This window comes from Xyrauchen texanus, chromosome 10 (genome assembly GCF_025860055.1).
Source record: "Xyrauchen texanus isolate HMW12.3.18 chromosome 10, RBS_HiC_50CHRs, whole genome shotgun sequence".
NCBI lineage: Eukaryota > Metazoa > Chordata > Actinopteri > Cypriniformes > Catostomidae > Xyrauchen > Xyrauchen texanus.
The window spans coordinates 29855937-29874443 of record NC_068285.1 but is presented as its reverse complement, the minus strand read 5'-3'; the positions used below and the strand labels follow the sequence as shown (position 1 = coordinate 29874443).

Here is an 18507-nt window from a genome sequence, read left to right as displayed (position 1 = left end):
GAGAAAAGCCATCTTGAACGCCAGGTCCTTGGGCTGAAGCCGACTGAAGGGGTTCAAGGGGGCCAGGGATAACCCTTCGAGAACCACCGCCAGGTCCCAGGCAGGAACCCTGGACCTGGTTGTCAGTCTCATCCTCCATGTACCACGGAGAAAACGAATGACCAGCTGGTGCCTCCCCAGAGGCCCATCACTCAGTGGTGCATGGAACGCCGAAATGGCAGCCACGTACACCTTAAGTGTGGAAGGGAGAGACCCGCAGAGAAACGAGCTTGAAGAAACTCCAGAACTGAAGCCACCGGGCAGTTAACTGGATCTAATTCATGTTCTCTACACCAAGTGGAGAACACATTCCACTTGAGGCCATATAATCTCCTAGTAGACGGAGCCCTAGAGCTAAGTATGGTTTCAACCACCCCCGCTGATAGACCAGCATTTAGGTACTGAACCCCCTCAGGGGCCAGACCCACAGTTTCCACAGCTCTGGACGAGGGTGGAAGACTGTGCCCCCCGCTTGAGACAACAGATCCCTCCTCAGAGGAATCTGCCATGGCGGAGCTATCAGGAGTGAAATTATGTCTGAGAACCATACTGGGCCGGCCACATGGGGGCAACCAGAAGTAGACTGATGCCCTCTTGGCGGACCCTTTCCAGGACTCCCGGAGCAGAGCGATCGGGGAAATGCGCACAGGCGAAGCCTCGGCCAAGCCTGTACCATGGCGCCCAACCCCAGTGGGGCTGGATGTGAGAGGGAGAACCAAAGTGGACAGTGGGACGCTCTCGAGACGCTGAATAGATCCACTTCTGATGGTCCAAATTTGTCCCATATCAACTTCACCACCTCTGGATGAAGTCTCCATTCCCCGGCCTCAGCCCCTGCCTCGACAGGATGTCTGCTCCCTGATTCTGAACCCCCGGAATATACATGCTCTGATAGACAGTATTTTCCCTTGGGACCAAAGAATTATCTGATGCGCCAGTCTGCACAGAGGGCTGATCTGAGTCCTCCTTGTCGGTTCAGATAAGCTACCACTGATGTATTGTCCGAACGCACTAGGACATGGTAACCTTTGATGTCTGGAAGGAAGCTCCTCAGAGCCCTGAACACAGCCAACATCTCTAGACAGTTTATGTGCCAAGAATGATGATGGTCCTGCCACAGACCCCTGGCAAAGCTGCCGTCCATGACCGCGCTCCAGCCAGTGAGGGAGGCGTCTGTCGAAACGGTTTTCCGGCGACATGACGCTCCCAACACTGGCTCTAGGGACAGGAACCAAGGTTTCTTCCATATTAGCAGAGAACGAAGGCATCTGCGCGCTACTCTGATTATACTGAAATGGATTCCCCTTGGGGAAAACACCTTGGCTTTCAGCCACCACTGGAGGGGCCTCATGTGTAGAAGGCCCAAAGGTATCAAGTTGGATGCCGCTGCCATGAGGCCCAGCAGTCTTTGAAACTGCTTTACAGTGATGGCCTGGCCTAGTTTTAACCCGACACCATCGCCAGAACGGACTCGACACGCGCAGGAGACATGCGTGCCTGCATCGTAATCGAAGTCCCACACAACACCCAGAAACGTTGTGCACTGGGATGGTTGTAACACACTCTTTTGTGTTGAGTCTCAACCCCAAACTTCGAATATGGCCAAGGATCTACATCTCGATGTCGAATCGCCATTTCTCGAGACTGGGCCAGAATGAGCCAGTCATCGATAAAATTCAGTATGCGGATGCCCTGAAGTCTCAGAGGAGCAGGAGCTGCATCCATACATTTGGTGAATGTGCGGGAGAGAGTGCTAGGCCGAACGGAAGAACCCGATATTGGTAAGCTTCACCCGAAAGCTTAACCTCAGGAACCTCCTGTGACATGGAAGGATGGGTACATGAAAATAGGCGCCTTTTAGATCTATCGTGACAAACCAGTCCTCGGATCTGATCTGACTCACGATGACAGGAATGGTAAGCATTTTGAACCTGAACCTCCTCAAAGGCCGGTTCAAAACTCTGAGATCTAAAATCGGCCTCAACCCCCATCCTTTTTTTTTTTTTTTTTTTTGGAACTATAAAGTACCGGCTGTAAAGACCGGACTCCCTGTCTGAATGAGGAACACATTCTATGGCCTCCTTCAGCAGCAGAGATTGCACTTCTTGTTCCATCACCTGAGCCTGCTCCGAACCACTGTAGTCTGCACCACCCCAGAGAATTTGGGGGCGGTGCCCGAACTGCAGTTTGTACCCTGATTTTATTATATGCAGGACCCATGCAGATATGTTGGGAAGATGATTCCATGCCTCTACAAAATCTACTACGGAACCAGCCTCTCGAGGCTGGTCTCGGTGTTTTTCGAGCACTGTTCTCGACTTCCTGAAGCGAGATACCGGCAGGATTTAGTCGATACAGTCCTTGTGACCACAATTGATGCTTGTTTTTTATTTTTTGACACTAACGGCACGGTGTGCGTTCGCTGGAAATTGATGTGGCCCGAAGCGTCAGAGACGGGCGGAACCGACACCGATTTCCTGAGGACTCCGCTGCGAGAGCAACCTCGGTTGCTCTGCAGCGGGGACAGCCCTCCGAGGTTCTACCACCTCGGTAGGACCTCTTTCCTGAAGCTTCAACTAAGGGAACCAGCCTCTCGAGGCTGGTCTCGGTGTTTTTCGAGCACTGTTCCCGACTTCCTGAAGCGGAAACCGGCAGGATTTAGTCGATACGGTTCTTGTGACCACAATTGATGCTTGTTGTTTTTTATTTTATTTTTTTATTTATTTATTTATTTTTTTTGACACGTAACGCTCGCTAGCGCTCGCTGGAAATTGATGTGGCCCAAGCGCCAGAGACGGCGGAAACCAACACCGATTGTGTGCGGCCATGTAAGCCCTACTTATTAAAGCAGATGTATCTCTGCAGGGCTTACTAGGCAGCGGCGGGTTTTAGCCCATATACCGTGCCCCCAAAACATCATCTGTAATCAAACACTGGGGCTGGAGATACGGACGAATGCGGTTTACCCCACGATCTCGCTTTTAGATATCTTTGTGGAGATCGGGAAAAACGGCAAACCCCGGCGCTGAGTTTGTGATCTGTGCCGCAGGAAACGCACGCCTAATTGCTTTCAACTTGCGCTCCCTGCTCATTTTGTGGCCAGCTGATATTCAGTCTGGCCACGCACGCGTCACAACCTCAATCAGCTCCTCATAAGCTTGGCCAAAAACTGGCGTGCTTGGCTCACGGTCGCCCGCGATCGATGCTGAGCATATCCACTTCCTCGAAGCAGTGAGCTCAAGCAAGGGGACCTGATCATGGGCAGAAGAAGCCGCGACGCGGGCTTCTGCACCACTCACAGTAGGCTCGGATCCTCAAACGAAGAATGAGAACGTGCCGCAGCAGTCTCATTCTCATCTGCAAAATCCGCTATGAACCCCGCGATTTCAATCGCCGCGCTGCCTCAACAGACGCGGACCAAAACCGTGGGGAACGCGAGCCTGACCGTGCTCATCGAAGCACGCCAACCGGAGCGCAGCACTCTCATGGGTAGTGCTTCACAACTTTCACAGGCAGATCCCTCGAGAGCTGCCTCAGTGCAGCTGTGCTCCCAAACAGTTCACACATAAAGCGTGCGTGTCCCTACCCGTAATGAAACGAGGGCAGGAGTGCACGCACTTCTTGAACTGTTCGGTGGCCATAATATTTTTAAATCAGACAAACAACACCAAATAAGACAAACAATTTCAACATAGAGCGCTTGCTGAAGAGCTGAAAGCTAATGTGTATGTGTACCGGCGTCACTTTTATGCATCCGGTTATGCCGTCACATGTTACGTCATGACGCAACACCAATCAAGATTGGAATAGTTTCATTCATAATTCAGAGGCGCACGCTAAGGAGCGTTCCCCAAAGAGTCGTTTTCAACGACGCAGTGCGAGTTCCCTCGGAAGGGAACAAAGGTGCACACACACAGCTTCATGCATCTCTCTCTCTCTCTCTCTCTCTCTCTCTCTCTCTCTCTCTCTCTCTACCCCTCCACCCCTCTCCACGGCTGGACAAAAAAAAAAGACATTGAAAAAGACATTCCTTCTCATTTACAGTGTTGAGTAAGTGATTGTGCTATGGATTTGCAGGGCAGCAATTTTATTTGATTAAGCATGTGGTAAAGTTATGGTTCAAAACCTTAGTTGCTCAATGTCCATGCTGCAATTGGCTCTCGTGAGGACAGCAGTGTTGAGGAGTTAGAATAGGCAGAATGGTCTTACCGACACACAGTGGGAGGGGGTTGTCCCATGCTCTTCTCTCCCCTCTGAGACATGTCAGCACCTCTGGGCCCTTTAAAGTGTAGCCAGGGTCACAGCTATATGACACTGTACTTCCCGCAAAGTGACCTTTGTCTTCCCGTTTAAATCCAAACTGAGGCACCCCTGGGTCTTCACACTTCACCAATTCAAAACCTGCAACAAAAAAAAAAAAAAGAAAATAACAAAAAAAAAAAAATAAAAAAAAAAAAAGAGTGTCCTTCAAAAATTCCCCTGTGGTACAAACATGTAGAACAACTTGTGTTCAACAGAAGCTTTCATGTTTGAGCTCTCAAAAGATATTCAACAACGAATATTTGATGTTTTGAAGGAATCATATCATTAAAAATGTAGACCTTATTGATTTTTTTATTACATTTTTTAAATAAAAGAGTTTGTTATACTATAAAAACCTCATCTGCAGTGCAAAAAGATCACTTATCGAAACTAAGCATTCTGTAATCTTTCTGAAATTTGAACATCAGCAATGTCAATTTGGTGTACAGCATAATTTCAGCTTTTACATCATTAACGATAAGTCTCTGAAGATTATTTTTAGGCAGATGCTATTTGCACCCTGGTACAAATAATGCCATATGCTATTTACACCCATATTTAAATCCTAACATACAGTATGGGCATCACTGCTGTGTTTTTATTGTGTTGATTTAGAGTCCCACAGACACACTACATTAACCCCTACCACTAAACCTAACGCTAACCTTACCTTAGAAAAAATAACCTTGGTTTTACTACAGTAACCGTGGTTTCACTATGGTATCTTTTGTACATTTAAACATTTTGTACATGTACACAAAATTAGCATTAAAAGTAGCCAAAAACTGTACTCAAGTAAAAGTACAATTACTTCAAAAACATAATTACTCAAGTAGAAGTAAAAGTACTAACATAAATAATTACTTTAGTAAGAGTAAGAAAGTATCAAATTAAAGAGTTTTTTACTTTTACTTTTTACTCTCGTTACTTTCACAAACTACATAATAGACGTTTACTCCCCTTTATTCAATTACATAATACACATTTAACATGTACTACAGAATTATGATTATTATTAATGGAAATTCTGTCATCATTCACCATCATGTTGTTCCAAACCCGTATGAATTTATTTCTTCCATGCAAAACAACAAGGAGATAGTAGACAGAATGTTTGCATAGAGTCACTATTTACTTTCAGTGAATGTTTATATATAATATATATATATATATATATATATATATATATATATATATATATATATATATATATATATATATATATATATATATATATATTGAAAGTGAATGGTGACCGAGACTGTCAGTCCCTAACATTCTGTCTAACATATTTTGTGTTCCACATAATACAAAGTTTGCTTGTTTAGCTTAAAATGTTGCCACCCATTAACTTGCATTGTATGGACCTACAGAGCTCAGAAATTCTAAAAATATTAATTTGAGTTCAGCAGATGAAAGAAAGTCATACACATCTAGGGTTGCATGAGGGTGAGTAAATAATGAAAATTGTAATTTTTGGGTGAACTAACCCTTTAAGGGCTCTTGTCAGATCTGGATGAATTTGTCAATAAGAAGAGAGGTTTGGAAACATTTTTAGAAATTATTACAGAGAAAACGTGAACATGTCCTAAAAGGACATTATATATAATGCTGAAATATAATGCCTTCTTTCACTATTTCATAGCTTTTAAAGTCCTGTGTGGATTCTTATTTCAGTGTAGTTATAGTTTTCGGTGTCGTAAGTATTTAGATCTTTAGTTCTGTACAGCAGTACCACAGCTCTCTAAATGCAGAGTACACAACCTATGTAGGACACCAACCCTGATCATGGAACACTCGCTGTGTCTGAAACCGTCCCCATCCACTATATAGTGCACTATTTTGAGTTTTTGCTATTTTGTAGGAGTGTTTGAATTCTGAGTGAGCCACTCGTTCCCTACTTTTGTTCACTCATTCTTACACACAATGCACTCTAATTTCAAGTGTACATTTCCAGTACACTCAGTTAATTTCCCACAATCCACCACGGGGAAGATGTACAAGCTAGGAGTATACTGCTTCCTTCACTCCTGCAATGTTTAATTTCCTGCTGAATGTAGTAAATTACATTTCTGCACCAGCCCCAGAGCCCCAGAGCTCCGACACTCTCGTCCACATTCAATCATTTCGTTCAACTACTGCTGAGATATAGTGCACTAACTGCCATTCACTCTTTTGGAAATAGTGAATGAGTGAACGATTGTGGACACAGCCACTCTCACATGCACGTGCCCCGCGCACCTCGCTGTGCACACGCAGAAATGCTGTCTGTTCGCACTCCAGTTGTCGATCATGTGAATGGCAGGTTTACACTTAATTTGGATGTTTACATGCATTTATACAGTTAATCTGTCTGAAGTAGCTGCGATGCGGGACAAAGCACACTGATATATTGCTGCACTGATTTAAAAATGTACACTTAAAAACTGATGTCATAAGAGCCCAGTTACAGAATCACCCTGAAAATGACCATCTCATTAGCTCAGTGTGCTGCCTGAAGTGACTTTAATCTTGAAATATCAGCTTGTCTTGGTGTTAAATGATGGCATTGCATGACGAAACTATTCTTTTTTCCACTGTGTGGAGCGAAGAAAGTGTTTCACTTTGAAGAGTTTGATGCTGCTGCACTGATGACTTGAGTGACAGTCTCATCACTCAAGTGGGAGCGTCTCATCATGCGCAGCTGTGAACTTCCGCTCTCATCCCAAAAGTCCCATTCAATAATCTCTCAATAAATTACACATTCATTCAAATTAAAAACAGTAATGTAACGATAGTAATGCCACATATTGTAAAGAAGTAAAAGTAAAAAAAAATCATTAGAAATTTACTTGAGTGAGAGTAAATAGTACCCAATTTTAAACCTACTCTAAAAGTACATTTCCCCCCAAAAAGTTACTCAAGTAAATGTAACGGAGTAAATGTAACACGTTATTACCCACCTCTGAGCAGGATACATGGAAATATTAAGAGTTGAATCCAGAACCAGGAAATCAGATGGGTAAAAGAGTGGGACAAAAGGCAGTATTGAACCGCGGTCGTTAGGATGACACTACACATTCACATCGTCTCTACACTCCACTCCACTGCAGCAACACCTGTTGTCTAGTTTGTCGTATATTCCTGTGGTTTTCCCTATTGGGGTATAAATAGCTGCACTGTTTGGCAGATGCTATTTACACTGGGGTGAAAATAGTCACTCCATTATTTTTAACAAAGTCCCTGATCATTTAAGCCTGACCATAACAGTTTATTCAGCGCATTTCAGCATTGATTGTTTTGTGTAACTGCTACATTGTAACTGAGGCTTTGCAAAAAGGCTAATATTGAATGTAGGGGATACACCAGCGCAGACACATGGCAAAACATAGAAGTCTTAACGTCACAGTAGCAAAAACAACCTGTTTAATTCTAAGGGTCAGAATGAAGGTGGAAAATGGTCTTTCAAAACTAAATTATGGTGCAAACTTAAGTTTGGTGGACTCAAAACTTTTTATAAATAAATAAAACCTTGAGATAAATGTGTCAGAGCAATAACATATATTTATGTATATACAAAATTGAAAGCAAACAATACAACATGATCATTCAGGTCTGTGAATAAATCTGTAAGGTGTTAGTGCAGTCTGTTACTCACTGGTAAAGTGCAGCTCAAAGCCTTTGCTTATATTGTCACTGTTACTGATAAACTCCAGCCACATGGTGCTGGAAGTGCTGTTCAGAGTGACATCCATTAGCTCTGTGTCCGTGAAGGCACCCAGCAAACGGGCATTGTTACTGCTCCCATCATACACCTGAAACCCATAAATGAGCAGACACATACAGTCACACAAATTACTGTGCAATATATAACATTAACAGTACATTTCATTACAAATGTTTGCAAACACAAATAGACTCAAAGTCACAAACACCTTAAGCACATCGTCCTCTTCCAGATGGAAATCCCTTGCTCGGAGCTGGATCCCTTTTCCGGGCTGGGTTTGGATGGAGTAGATGCACTCATGGTTGTTACCATAGTAACCAGGGTAGTTAGGAGAGAGTAAGACTCCTTGTTTTCCAGTAACAGATGACCCGCATTCAGCTGCATGCAAGGGAGGTAAAAAGACAAATGACCTCTGACAAATGACCCAGTAAAAACAAAACAAACACAAACTCATGATTTAGATTCATGCTGGCAGATGGAGATTCATAAGTCAATTTTTGCATCAAGCATTGCTTGGATGTTTAAACTATGTAAATTAGCAGTGTCTTTCTAAGTGGAATCAAATTGAACCTTTTCACTACCACCCACTGCTAATAGCGTAAGCTTTCGCTTGACTAATAATGATAATGAGAAACATACTTAAGGCTCTCTTTGCAGCTCTTTAATTTTTTAAATATCTCTCTATATATCTATATATACAGGTGCATCTAAAAAAAAATGAATATCGTGGAAAAGCTTTAATTTTTTTCCATAATTGAATTCAAAAAGTGAAACTTTCATCTAGATTCATTACACATAAAGTGAAATATTTCAAGCCTTTTTGTTGTAATCTTGATGATTACGGCTTACAGCTCAAAAATCCAGTATCTCAAAATATTAGAAAAAATAATTTATAATACAGAAATATCGACCTTCTGAAAAGTATGTTAATTTTAATTCTGGTCGGGGCTCCATATGGACGAATTTCTGCAAATAATTATTGCTCATTGGTCCAAAATCCTCTTTTCATATGAAAGAAAATTTTGCATTTCATTTGGAAATCAGGATCCCAGAGTCTGGAGGAAGAGTGGCGAAAAGTTGCTTGAAGTCCAGTGTGAAGTTTCCATGGTCAGTGATGATTTGGGGTGCCATTTCATCCACTGGTATTGGTCCACTGCTTTTTCTCAAGTCGAGAGTCAATGCAGCCGTCTACCAGGAGATATTAGAACACTTCATACTTCCATCTGCTCAAAACTTCTAGTAACTGGTATGCTGACCATGGTATTACTGTGCTTGATTGGCCAGCCAATTCGCCTGACCTGAACCCCATAGAGAATCTATGGAGTATTGTCAAGAGGAAATTGAGAGACAACAGACCCAACAATAGAAACGAGCTGAAGACCGCTATCAAAGCAACCTGGGCTTCCATAAAACCTCAGCAGTGCCACAGGCTGATTGCCTCCATGCCACGCTGCAATGATGCAGTAATTTGTACAAAAAGAGCCCCGACCAAGTATTTAGGGCATAAATTAACATACTTTTCAGAAGGTCGACATTTATTATAAATTCATAATTCTAATATTTTGACATTACATTTAAATACCATCACAGTTACGAATAAACACAAATGAGTGTGTTTAGAAATATGTTGACCTACTTCCACAAGAAAAAAAAAGAAGAAAAAACAAGCAAGCATAAGCCAGAAACTGCAGCAGAAATACTTAATTATTTTATTCAACTGGAACATCATCTTGATCATATTGTAAAATCATATTAACAAATTACTTTCCGAATATAGCAACTCAAGCTCTTCCAAAATGTCTGGCCTCCAATATATTTATATGCTGATATATACCATTATATTATTGCTGATTAAAACGTTTTTCACTAACACAATTTGTGGTTGGTGCTTGCTCTCTTTTTATCGGACGATGAGTCATTCTTCCTCTTTGGCACCCAGCAGTAATCTGGAAAATAAACCTTCACCCCTCACTGGAGCTGCTTTATCCATTTACTTTGAGAAATGAAGTTTCTGTTCAAGTGTGCTCTCAAGTGTGTGTTTGTGTATGTGTAAAAGAGAGACACTATGTGTGTGTATGAGAGTGATCAAAGCCCAAGGTGAAATCTATAGTCTATAATTTGTGAACAAAGCAAAATGAAAAGCATGTGACCACCTACCAACACACCTTGGCAGAGGGGAACTCCACACCCGCCGACGCCCCCCTAGACAGACCACCCTCGCTGGTCCCTCCAGACGGTACCCCGGAAAACAGGAGAAGATGAGAGCGTCCCCCACCCCAAACTGCAGCCCCTTACGGGTGCTGAAGGGGGGAACACCGGGATCTTCACAAGGCTCCAGATCATATTCTGAGGAGAATAAGAGATGCAGAATTAAAATTGGTGGAATTTATACAGCTCCTTCCACTAAAAACTAAAAGTAGGAAAATTCCAGTAGCATGACAGTAGCTCAGCTGATTTCAAAATAGCCAAACCATTTTGAAATCATAATTAAAAGCTTAATTCCTGTTATTTTTGTCACATTTATTGTAGGTAATAATAGAACGAACTCTCTAAAACATTACTCTTTCATAAGGAGATTTGGGAAATACATATCATTTTGGTGAATTGGTTTGTTCAGTTCATATAAAAGAACCAGTTTTAAATAAACAGTTCACCCTACTGTTTTCTTGCTGCTTTTCATCACTATGCTTTTGACTAAATTAGGGTGTTTCATGTTGCACCTGATAAATAATGCTCTGATTGCAGAATTAAATATTATAATCTGATAATAATATAGTGTATATATATATATATATTACATTTTTGCCCCCTTTTAATAGCTTCAATATAGCTTCTTTATGCTATTAGTTTGTAATGTAGCTAACTACTTTTTAAAAGGGTAGCTTTACTGTGGTTTTAGTACTTTAAATTAAGACTAGCTTGTAGCTTTCCCAACACTGAATATAATTCATTTAAAAGGGGAAATATTATGCAAAATTCACATTTGTTGAATTTTTGAACATAATTATGTGTCCCCAGATTTACCACAAAATATGGTAAAAGACTATCTCCACGTTTCTTTCCTTTCCCTATCAATAAAAAACAGTGTCTCTGAATGAGCCATTCAGGTTTGCAGCCCCTAATGACATCAAAAGGGGAAAGGTACTGCCCACAGCTGGCGAAGAGTAGCTTAGATCCACCCTCATTAAAAGCTGAGAGAACAGCACACAGTCAGCCATATTTATCTCCTTGCTAGAGCCGATTTTGCTTACTCGAGAATGTCCCAGCTATGAGGTAAACACACCAAATGTTATTGTTGTTGGATGCAAGAGAGTTCACAAGAGTCTTCATGTACTCCAAGCAGCTGAGCCACTGACGACCCAATGGATTCGTTTTATTTTTAATGGCAATGTGTCCACAACAATAGGAAAATCCCTATATGTTTGTGCAAACCATTTTATGTTGGACTGATTCATCAATGAGGGTCAACACAAGGCTGGATTTGCATCCAAGCTAAGGATCAAGGATGGATCGATACCAACTCTCCGTGACCCAACTTCAGATTTGAAAGTCGTAAGTTTCGCACTTTATAACTTTTTAATGTTTGCATTGAATCTTTCTGAATTTGCTTGTTTGCACGTTGCGTAAAAAAATGCTTGTTGTGAAAAAATTGTGCTTTGTGCAACGTAGCACCTAGTCCTAGTTCCTTATTCCATAACAATGAAACTGTAGCCCTGTTTTGGTTCTGATATAAACTGATTGGCATCCTCCACTGTCCCACTTGAGTGGTCATGCAATGAAGATTTTCCATGTAATAAAACCGGTCATTATTTTAAAAACGATTTTGGTATGTCAGTGGTATTTTCGACAACTAAATCTGTTTTTCATATTTCATAACTTTACATTTGTTATGCACAATACAGTAAGATGATTGACTTAGAGTGTTCTCTGTGTTATTGTTGTCGCCGGGGTATCCATGGCGCCAGCAGGAAAGGCACAGTGCACTTCCAGAAAGGGGTGTGGGGAGCAGCAGCTCCTTTGCATTTAAAGGTGCAGACACTAAAACAGCCCGTTTGGAACAGGGCTACAAAACAGGGGTATAAAGGCAAGGTACAATAAATGATCTGTGAGGTATTTGGAGCTGAAACTTGACAGACACATTCTCGGGACACCTGAGACTTATTTTACATTGTGTAAAAAGAGGCATAAAGGAGACATCCCTTTAAATGACACAGCCACCCAGGTCTCTCTACCTGAGAAAGTGATGTTGAAGCCCTCATAGGACACTGAGAAGTCCGAAAGGAAGCGGATCTGAGCTGTGTAGTTGCCAAAGAGACCAGCGCTGAGAGGGAGTGGCAATGTAGATCCAGTCAGTCTCCATAAGGGCTGAGAGAAACTACCATTTTCTGTAACTAAAAGGTGATCGTGTGGACTCTCCAAGTGAAAAGTGTGGAAGGAAAACTGGACACCTGCAGGGATTGAGAGACAGAGAAAAATGATGTATGTATATATATCAAGTTTTAAGAGTTCATGAAGACTTTAGCCACATAACTCCTGCCTCCTCCCAGCAAAAAAGTGAATTTACCATGTACTCACCTTTACCATGTGAAGTCTCAATCATCCAGGTACAGTTGAGGTTATGAGGGTAGAAGTCAGGAAAACCAGGGGATAGAATGGTGCCACTGTTCCCCTGAATAAACCCTCCACAAAGTGCTAAAGGAAAAGAGAGTGTTGGGGGGGGGGGGGTAAAGGCTATTTGTTAAAACACTGTGCAGCCCAGCTTTCTCAATCTCCTAAAACAAACTTTACAGGAAGTGCCCTTCTGAAAGGATATCAGCATATGGAGGCAAATAATTCCTATCATTACCCAACGGGAAAAGTCAATAATGGCCTTAAATATAAAAGCCTGATGGAGTGGGAGACGGGAACGGAAAGGGTAGCTTCAATTCTTAAAGGGCCTTCCAGTCTGGGAGCGTTTACATTGCTTGAATAAATGACCTGTCTCTAATGTGTCCTTTTCTTCAGCAGTAACCATTTTAGAAGTTTAGAATGGACCATACCATCACAGCTGGGGAGGGGCCGACTCCACTGGAAGTTGGGTTCACACTCAAGGGGCTCATTGTCACTGAGGGTGTATCCTGCTTCACAACTGAACGTCACCAGTGCGCCCACATAAAAATCATTGCCATGGCGCTGACCGTTGACTGGGATTCCAGGATCAACACAGTGGTCCGACTGCAGCTGCAACGCTTCAGGAGAGAAAAATGATACAGTATTTTGTTTAGAACGGGAATTATTTCATTACACAACACTAGTAATCAGAGTTGGAATGTTCTTCTTATTTCATTTATTCAAAAGTGGCATTGTTCTTGTGAAGACAAATAAAGACAACATGTCTTTGACAGCACGTTCTACTTTAGTAGATGTACTCAATAATTTAAGCCAAAGTGAGATTTATGGCGAGACAAGAATAAGGTTATAATCATGAGTCATACAAGAATAAAAAGCCATTTTTCAGTTCAAAACACCGTGACAGAGATAATTTTGTGGTCCCATGTGTATGTATGCGTGTGAGAAAATGTTGCATGTGTCATGTGTATTCAAATCCTCTCCCTCAGATCACAGATATTATCTCAGAACATAATCACCATCCTATTATTTCATAATTACAGTACCTGATTAAAATCACTGCACAGTAATATACTGTAGCATGTGGCTATTATTAATAATGAGCCCTCATTCCTGCTTTCATTCAGAGAGCTGCAAGTAGACCCAGGTCTCTGTGCTATCTGATCCTTTTAATCACAGATGCAAAATGCATTGGAGAGGAAATAATACCAAGCGTTGTGTAACTAGAATGCTTTAACTAATTTCCATGAAATAGCATTGTAGGATAAACTAGACCTAAATTGCATGTTTTAGTTTGAAAGATGTAATTTATAGAGTTTTGTGAGATTCTTCCAACTGTGATCTTCGACAAAGTGGTGTAATGTAAGAATAGAGAATAACATTGTGAAACAGTAAAACTGCATAACTAGCTAACTAACTTATTTATTTTATTATTTTTATTTATTTATTTTTAAGAAAACCTGAGTGGGGCTTGCTCGTACAAAACTTGACAACAGGAGGTTAGGGTGTTGTGGATTGTTTCCAGGGCATTGTTTTGTGGTTGCTAAGGTCAGGCCTCAACAATAAGCATAGCCTACAGGCCCAAGGCCAGTGTGAGAGTGTTTCTGGCCAGTTCATGGAAGTGTCACTTGGGCAGTGTTGTGGCACCGCTACCTAGATATGGCTCAGGTCCTTCCTATAAAACAAGTCTAAAGAATTTGTTTGGCTGTTTTATCATCCGTCAGGCAAAAATCATGGTAGTAAAGCCCAAAATATACTTTGATTTGTCGAATGCGAGCCTGTCAAAATACACTCCAATTGACAGTGTGCATACACACAGGCGCATGCACAATATGACTGTTGTTGTTTTTAGCTTAGCTTCCTGTAATTTAACAGTGATTAAATCGTTTCTTTGTGGCAACATCGGCTCAGATGTGAGTATTGCCACCTTGAGAATCCACTAATTAGTGCAAATAATTTCAGGTGCATGTGCATTCTCTGTGTTCAATGACCTGTGGTTAGAAAAATATGGCTGTGTGCATTCAGTGATCGAAAAATCTGGTCGAGAGCTCAGTGGTCGCATCTGAGCGAAGTATACTTTGGGCTTAAGTCTGATTGCTTAGCAAAGTAATAGCATGCACAATAAACCATATGATTTCAGGTATCATTCAAATCATAGTACAAATTGTGTGGAATGAGACATGCACAATTGTAATACTTAAGGTTGTCAGCAAACAACACTGTTTAAGACTAATCATAGCAAAATGGAAGTCAATAAAATTAGCTTTTTTTAATATAAAAATCTTTAAATTTAATAATCAAAGTAAACATCATAGATGCATACTCTCATATCGAATGCGGAAGCCGATGTCGGAGTGGCTCTTGTCGGTGGTGAAGAGTAGGTACAGGAAGTTAGAGGTACTGATCAGGAACTGCGGAACCTGTGTGCCCTGATAACTGCCAATCAGGGGAGAAGAAGGATACCGGCCATCCCGTACCTCGAGAACATCATAGTTAACCTCAGTTCGGAATCTGTGGTGCAAAAACAGTGCTATACATCAGCATGGAAGCTTCACAACAAAGTACATATGGTATGTGAGCTGCCTACAGAGACATGATTTTGAGGGATCATAGGCATGTCACAAAGGCAGGCATCTAATGCTCCCTACTAAGTCAAATTCGAAGACAGCATCGCAGGTATCCATTACGGAGAAGGCAAATCCCAGGATGAATAAATCCATTATGGTCGTTAAGTTAGAGACATGTCAATTATAAATGTAAGCTCAGCATAGTTCTAGCGGTAAGACTAGCAGCTGTACATAATCGGACCATTAGCTAGGTAACTCCTACCCAATCACATGTAAGCCAATGCTTTACAAGTCTGCTCACAATCTATCACATTGCTGTTTCAGTGAACTAACACAGCAACCTCCATCGCCCCACCACCACCAGTTGAGTCCCGTCCTGCACAGGTGTAGGCTCCTAGCCCCTACCTCCTATCTCCAGAAGGATATGATGGTTCCGAGTACAACTTCTTCGGATCGCTAGACATGGCTTACGCCAAGAGAGACATTACATTTCTGTTTTATATTCATCAAATAAATGCCATCTTATATTTCACTCCAGTCTGCGAGTCTTCCTGATTGAAATAAGCTTATTAAAATTGAGTACCGTAATTTCCGGACTATAAGCCGCAACTTTTTTCCCACGCTTTGAACCTCGCAGCTTAAACAATGACGCGGCTAATATATGGATTTTTCCCGCTTTCAAATTTTATATAAAAAAAAATAAATAAAAAAACATTCTGTGACGTGCTCAGTTTTTTGGCGGCGTGAAGCTTTCACTAGACCAATGAAATTGCCGAACCGGTTAAGGTCAAACAACTTTTTAGTTTACTGTTTAGATTAAATTGAGTGTGCTCAAATCATCATTCTGATTACGGTAGTCATTTTGTCACCCTCATCATGGCAAAGACACGGAGAAATGCATATGATGCAGCTTTCAAGTTGAAGGCGATTGATCTGGCTGTTGGAAAAGGAAATAGAGCTGCTGCATGGGAGCTTGGTCTTAATGAGTCGATGATAAGACGTTGGAAACAGCAGCGTGAGGAATTGACTCAGTGCAAAAAGACAACTAAAGCTGAGGCTATTCAACTCCGACACCGAAGGAGATGACTTCAGTGGTTTCAGTGCACAGGAGGAGGAAGATAGTGACCAATGACTTTCTTGGTAGGCTACTGTTTACTGCTAATTTTTTATTTTTTGTTACAAGCTGTGTGTGGCAGCGGGGGCGTGGTCAAGCGCCCGTCTGGGAGAGATAAGCGGTAAGGGCCATTAAAAGCCTTACCTGGAACGTCAAGTGCCCGGGTTCACGTGTCCTTCTTGGGAAAACTGTCACACTGGCACCAGTGTGACAGTTTTCAGCAGAGCACTTGACCTTCCAGGTAAGGCTTTTAATGGCCACAGCAATGTTTACAATCAATTTTAAAAAGTTTCTCAATTCTTGGTCCTCTATGCGCCAACACTAGACTGACGTGTGTCACTCTCTCGCTCTGTGGCTGCTGCCTTTTTATGCCGCTCTCCCCATGCTTACTGAAATTAGACACAGGTGTTAGACATAACTTAGCTCGGGTGTAAGCACCCTTACCGCTTTTCTCTCCCGGACGGGCGCTTGACCACGCCCCCGCTGCCACACCGTGTTTCGTTAAAGCCTATTTATTTTTGTTACAAGCCGTGTTTCGTTAAAGCCTGTGTAAAGTTATTTTTTTTCAATGTACCTGCGGCTTATAGACATGTGCGGCTTATTTATGTTCAAAATAAAATAAAAAAAAGGTGCGGCTTATATTCAGGTGTGCTCAATAGTCCGGAAATTACGGTATTCAAAAGTATCTCTGAAAATAGTTGTGAAATAATAATAGTAATAATTATGGCAACACTCGCTGCTGCTGAGGCTTAAACTTACACTTTGACAATTTGAAGCGATGTTATTCCTGATGAGAGCCACTTTAAACACAGGCAATTCTCGATTTCTCTCAGTTTCTCTCTTTCTCTCGCTCACACACACACACACACACACACACACACACACACACACACACACACACACACACACACACACACACACACATGTTGTGTTTCCATGTTTTATGGGGACTTTCCATAGACATAATGGTTTTTATACTGTACAAACTTTATATTCTATCCCCTAAACCTAACCCTACCCCTAAACCTAACCCTCACAGAAAACTTTCTGCATTTTTACATTTTCAAAAAACATAATTTAGTATGATTTATAAGCTGTTTTCCTCATGGGGACCGACAAAATGTCCCCACAAGGTCAAACATTTCGGGTTTTACTATCCTTATGGGGACATTTGGTCCCCACAAAGTGATAAATACACGCTCACACACACACACACACACACACACACACACACACACACACACACACACACACACACACACACACACATGCCGAAAAGCAGTGCATCCTCCATTGCTAGTTCTAAAGTGTTGTTTTCAAACAAGCAATGAAGGCTTCAGCTGTATTAAAGTAAGACAAAAAAACTGAGAATATCTTGACATAAAACCCTGAACAATGTCTTAAGGTGTGGTAACTGTGGTATAAGTGGAACAATTGACTCTGGCCCATTGAATTGTTCAAAAGTAATGCACACCCGAGCAGGGCTATAGCAAGTAATTCTGGGACCCCTGACTATATAGTGGCCTGGGCCCCTTACCTATTAAAATAATACAGTTATGAACTTGCCGTGGGCCCGCCTGGACCTTTAGGCCCACCTTTCACCCCACTAGCTACGACCTTGCATATACTTCGGTTGCAAGGCCGTAGCTAGTGGGGTGAAAGGTGGGCCCAAAAGTCCAGGTGGGCCCACGACAAATTCAAAACTGTATATATATGTATAGTTGAAGTCAGAAGTTTACACTTTACATGCACACTCTAGTTCATCCTTGGGATCAATTTCCAAACACTTGAAGGTACCACGTTTATCTGTACAAACAATAGTGCGCAAGTATAAACACCATTGGACCATGAAGTCATCATAATGCTCAGGAAGGAGATGCATTCTGTCTCCTAGAGATGAACATAATTTGGTGCTAAAAGTGTAAATCAATCCCAGAACAACAGCAAAGGACCTTGTGAAGATGCTGGAGGAAACAGGTAGACAAGTATCTATATCCACAGTAAAACGAGTCCTATATTGACACAACCTGAAAGGCTGCTCAGCTAGGAAGAAGCCACTGCTCCAAAACTGCCATAAAAAAGCCAGACTACAGTTTTCAAGAGCACATGGGGACAAAGATCTTACTTTGTGGAGAAATGTCATCTGGTCTAATGAAACAAAATAATGACCA

The 18507-nt window shown here is 41.8% G+C and overlaps 1 protein-coding gene across 1 annotated transcript in view; it reads right to left on the bottom strand.

Annotated features, from left to right (window-relative positions):
* LOC127650708 (CUB and sushi domain-containing protein 2-like) overlaps nt 1-18507 on the bottom strand; it is a 467844-nt gene that overhangs the window by 135823 nt on the left and 313514 nt on the right. The window contains exons 19-26 of the mRNA XM_052136305.1: nt 14979-15166; nt 13087-13275; nt 12623-12739; nt 12280-12495; nt 10205-10393; nt 8256-8425; nt 7979-8135; nt 4249-4440 (exon numbers count right to left, since the gene is read on the bottom strand). Coding sequence (XP_051992265.1) covers nt 4249-4440; nt 7979-8135; nt 8256-8425; nt 10205-10393; nt 12280-12495; nt 12623-12739; nt 13087-13275; nt 14979-15166 — 1418 coding nt within the window. The remainder of the gene's footprint in view (nt 1-4248; nt 4441-7978; nt 8136-8255; nt 8426-10204; nt 10394-12279; nt 12496-12622; nt 12740-13086; nt 13276-14978; nt 15167-18507) is intronic.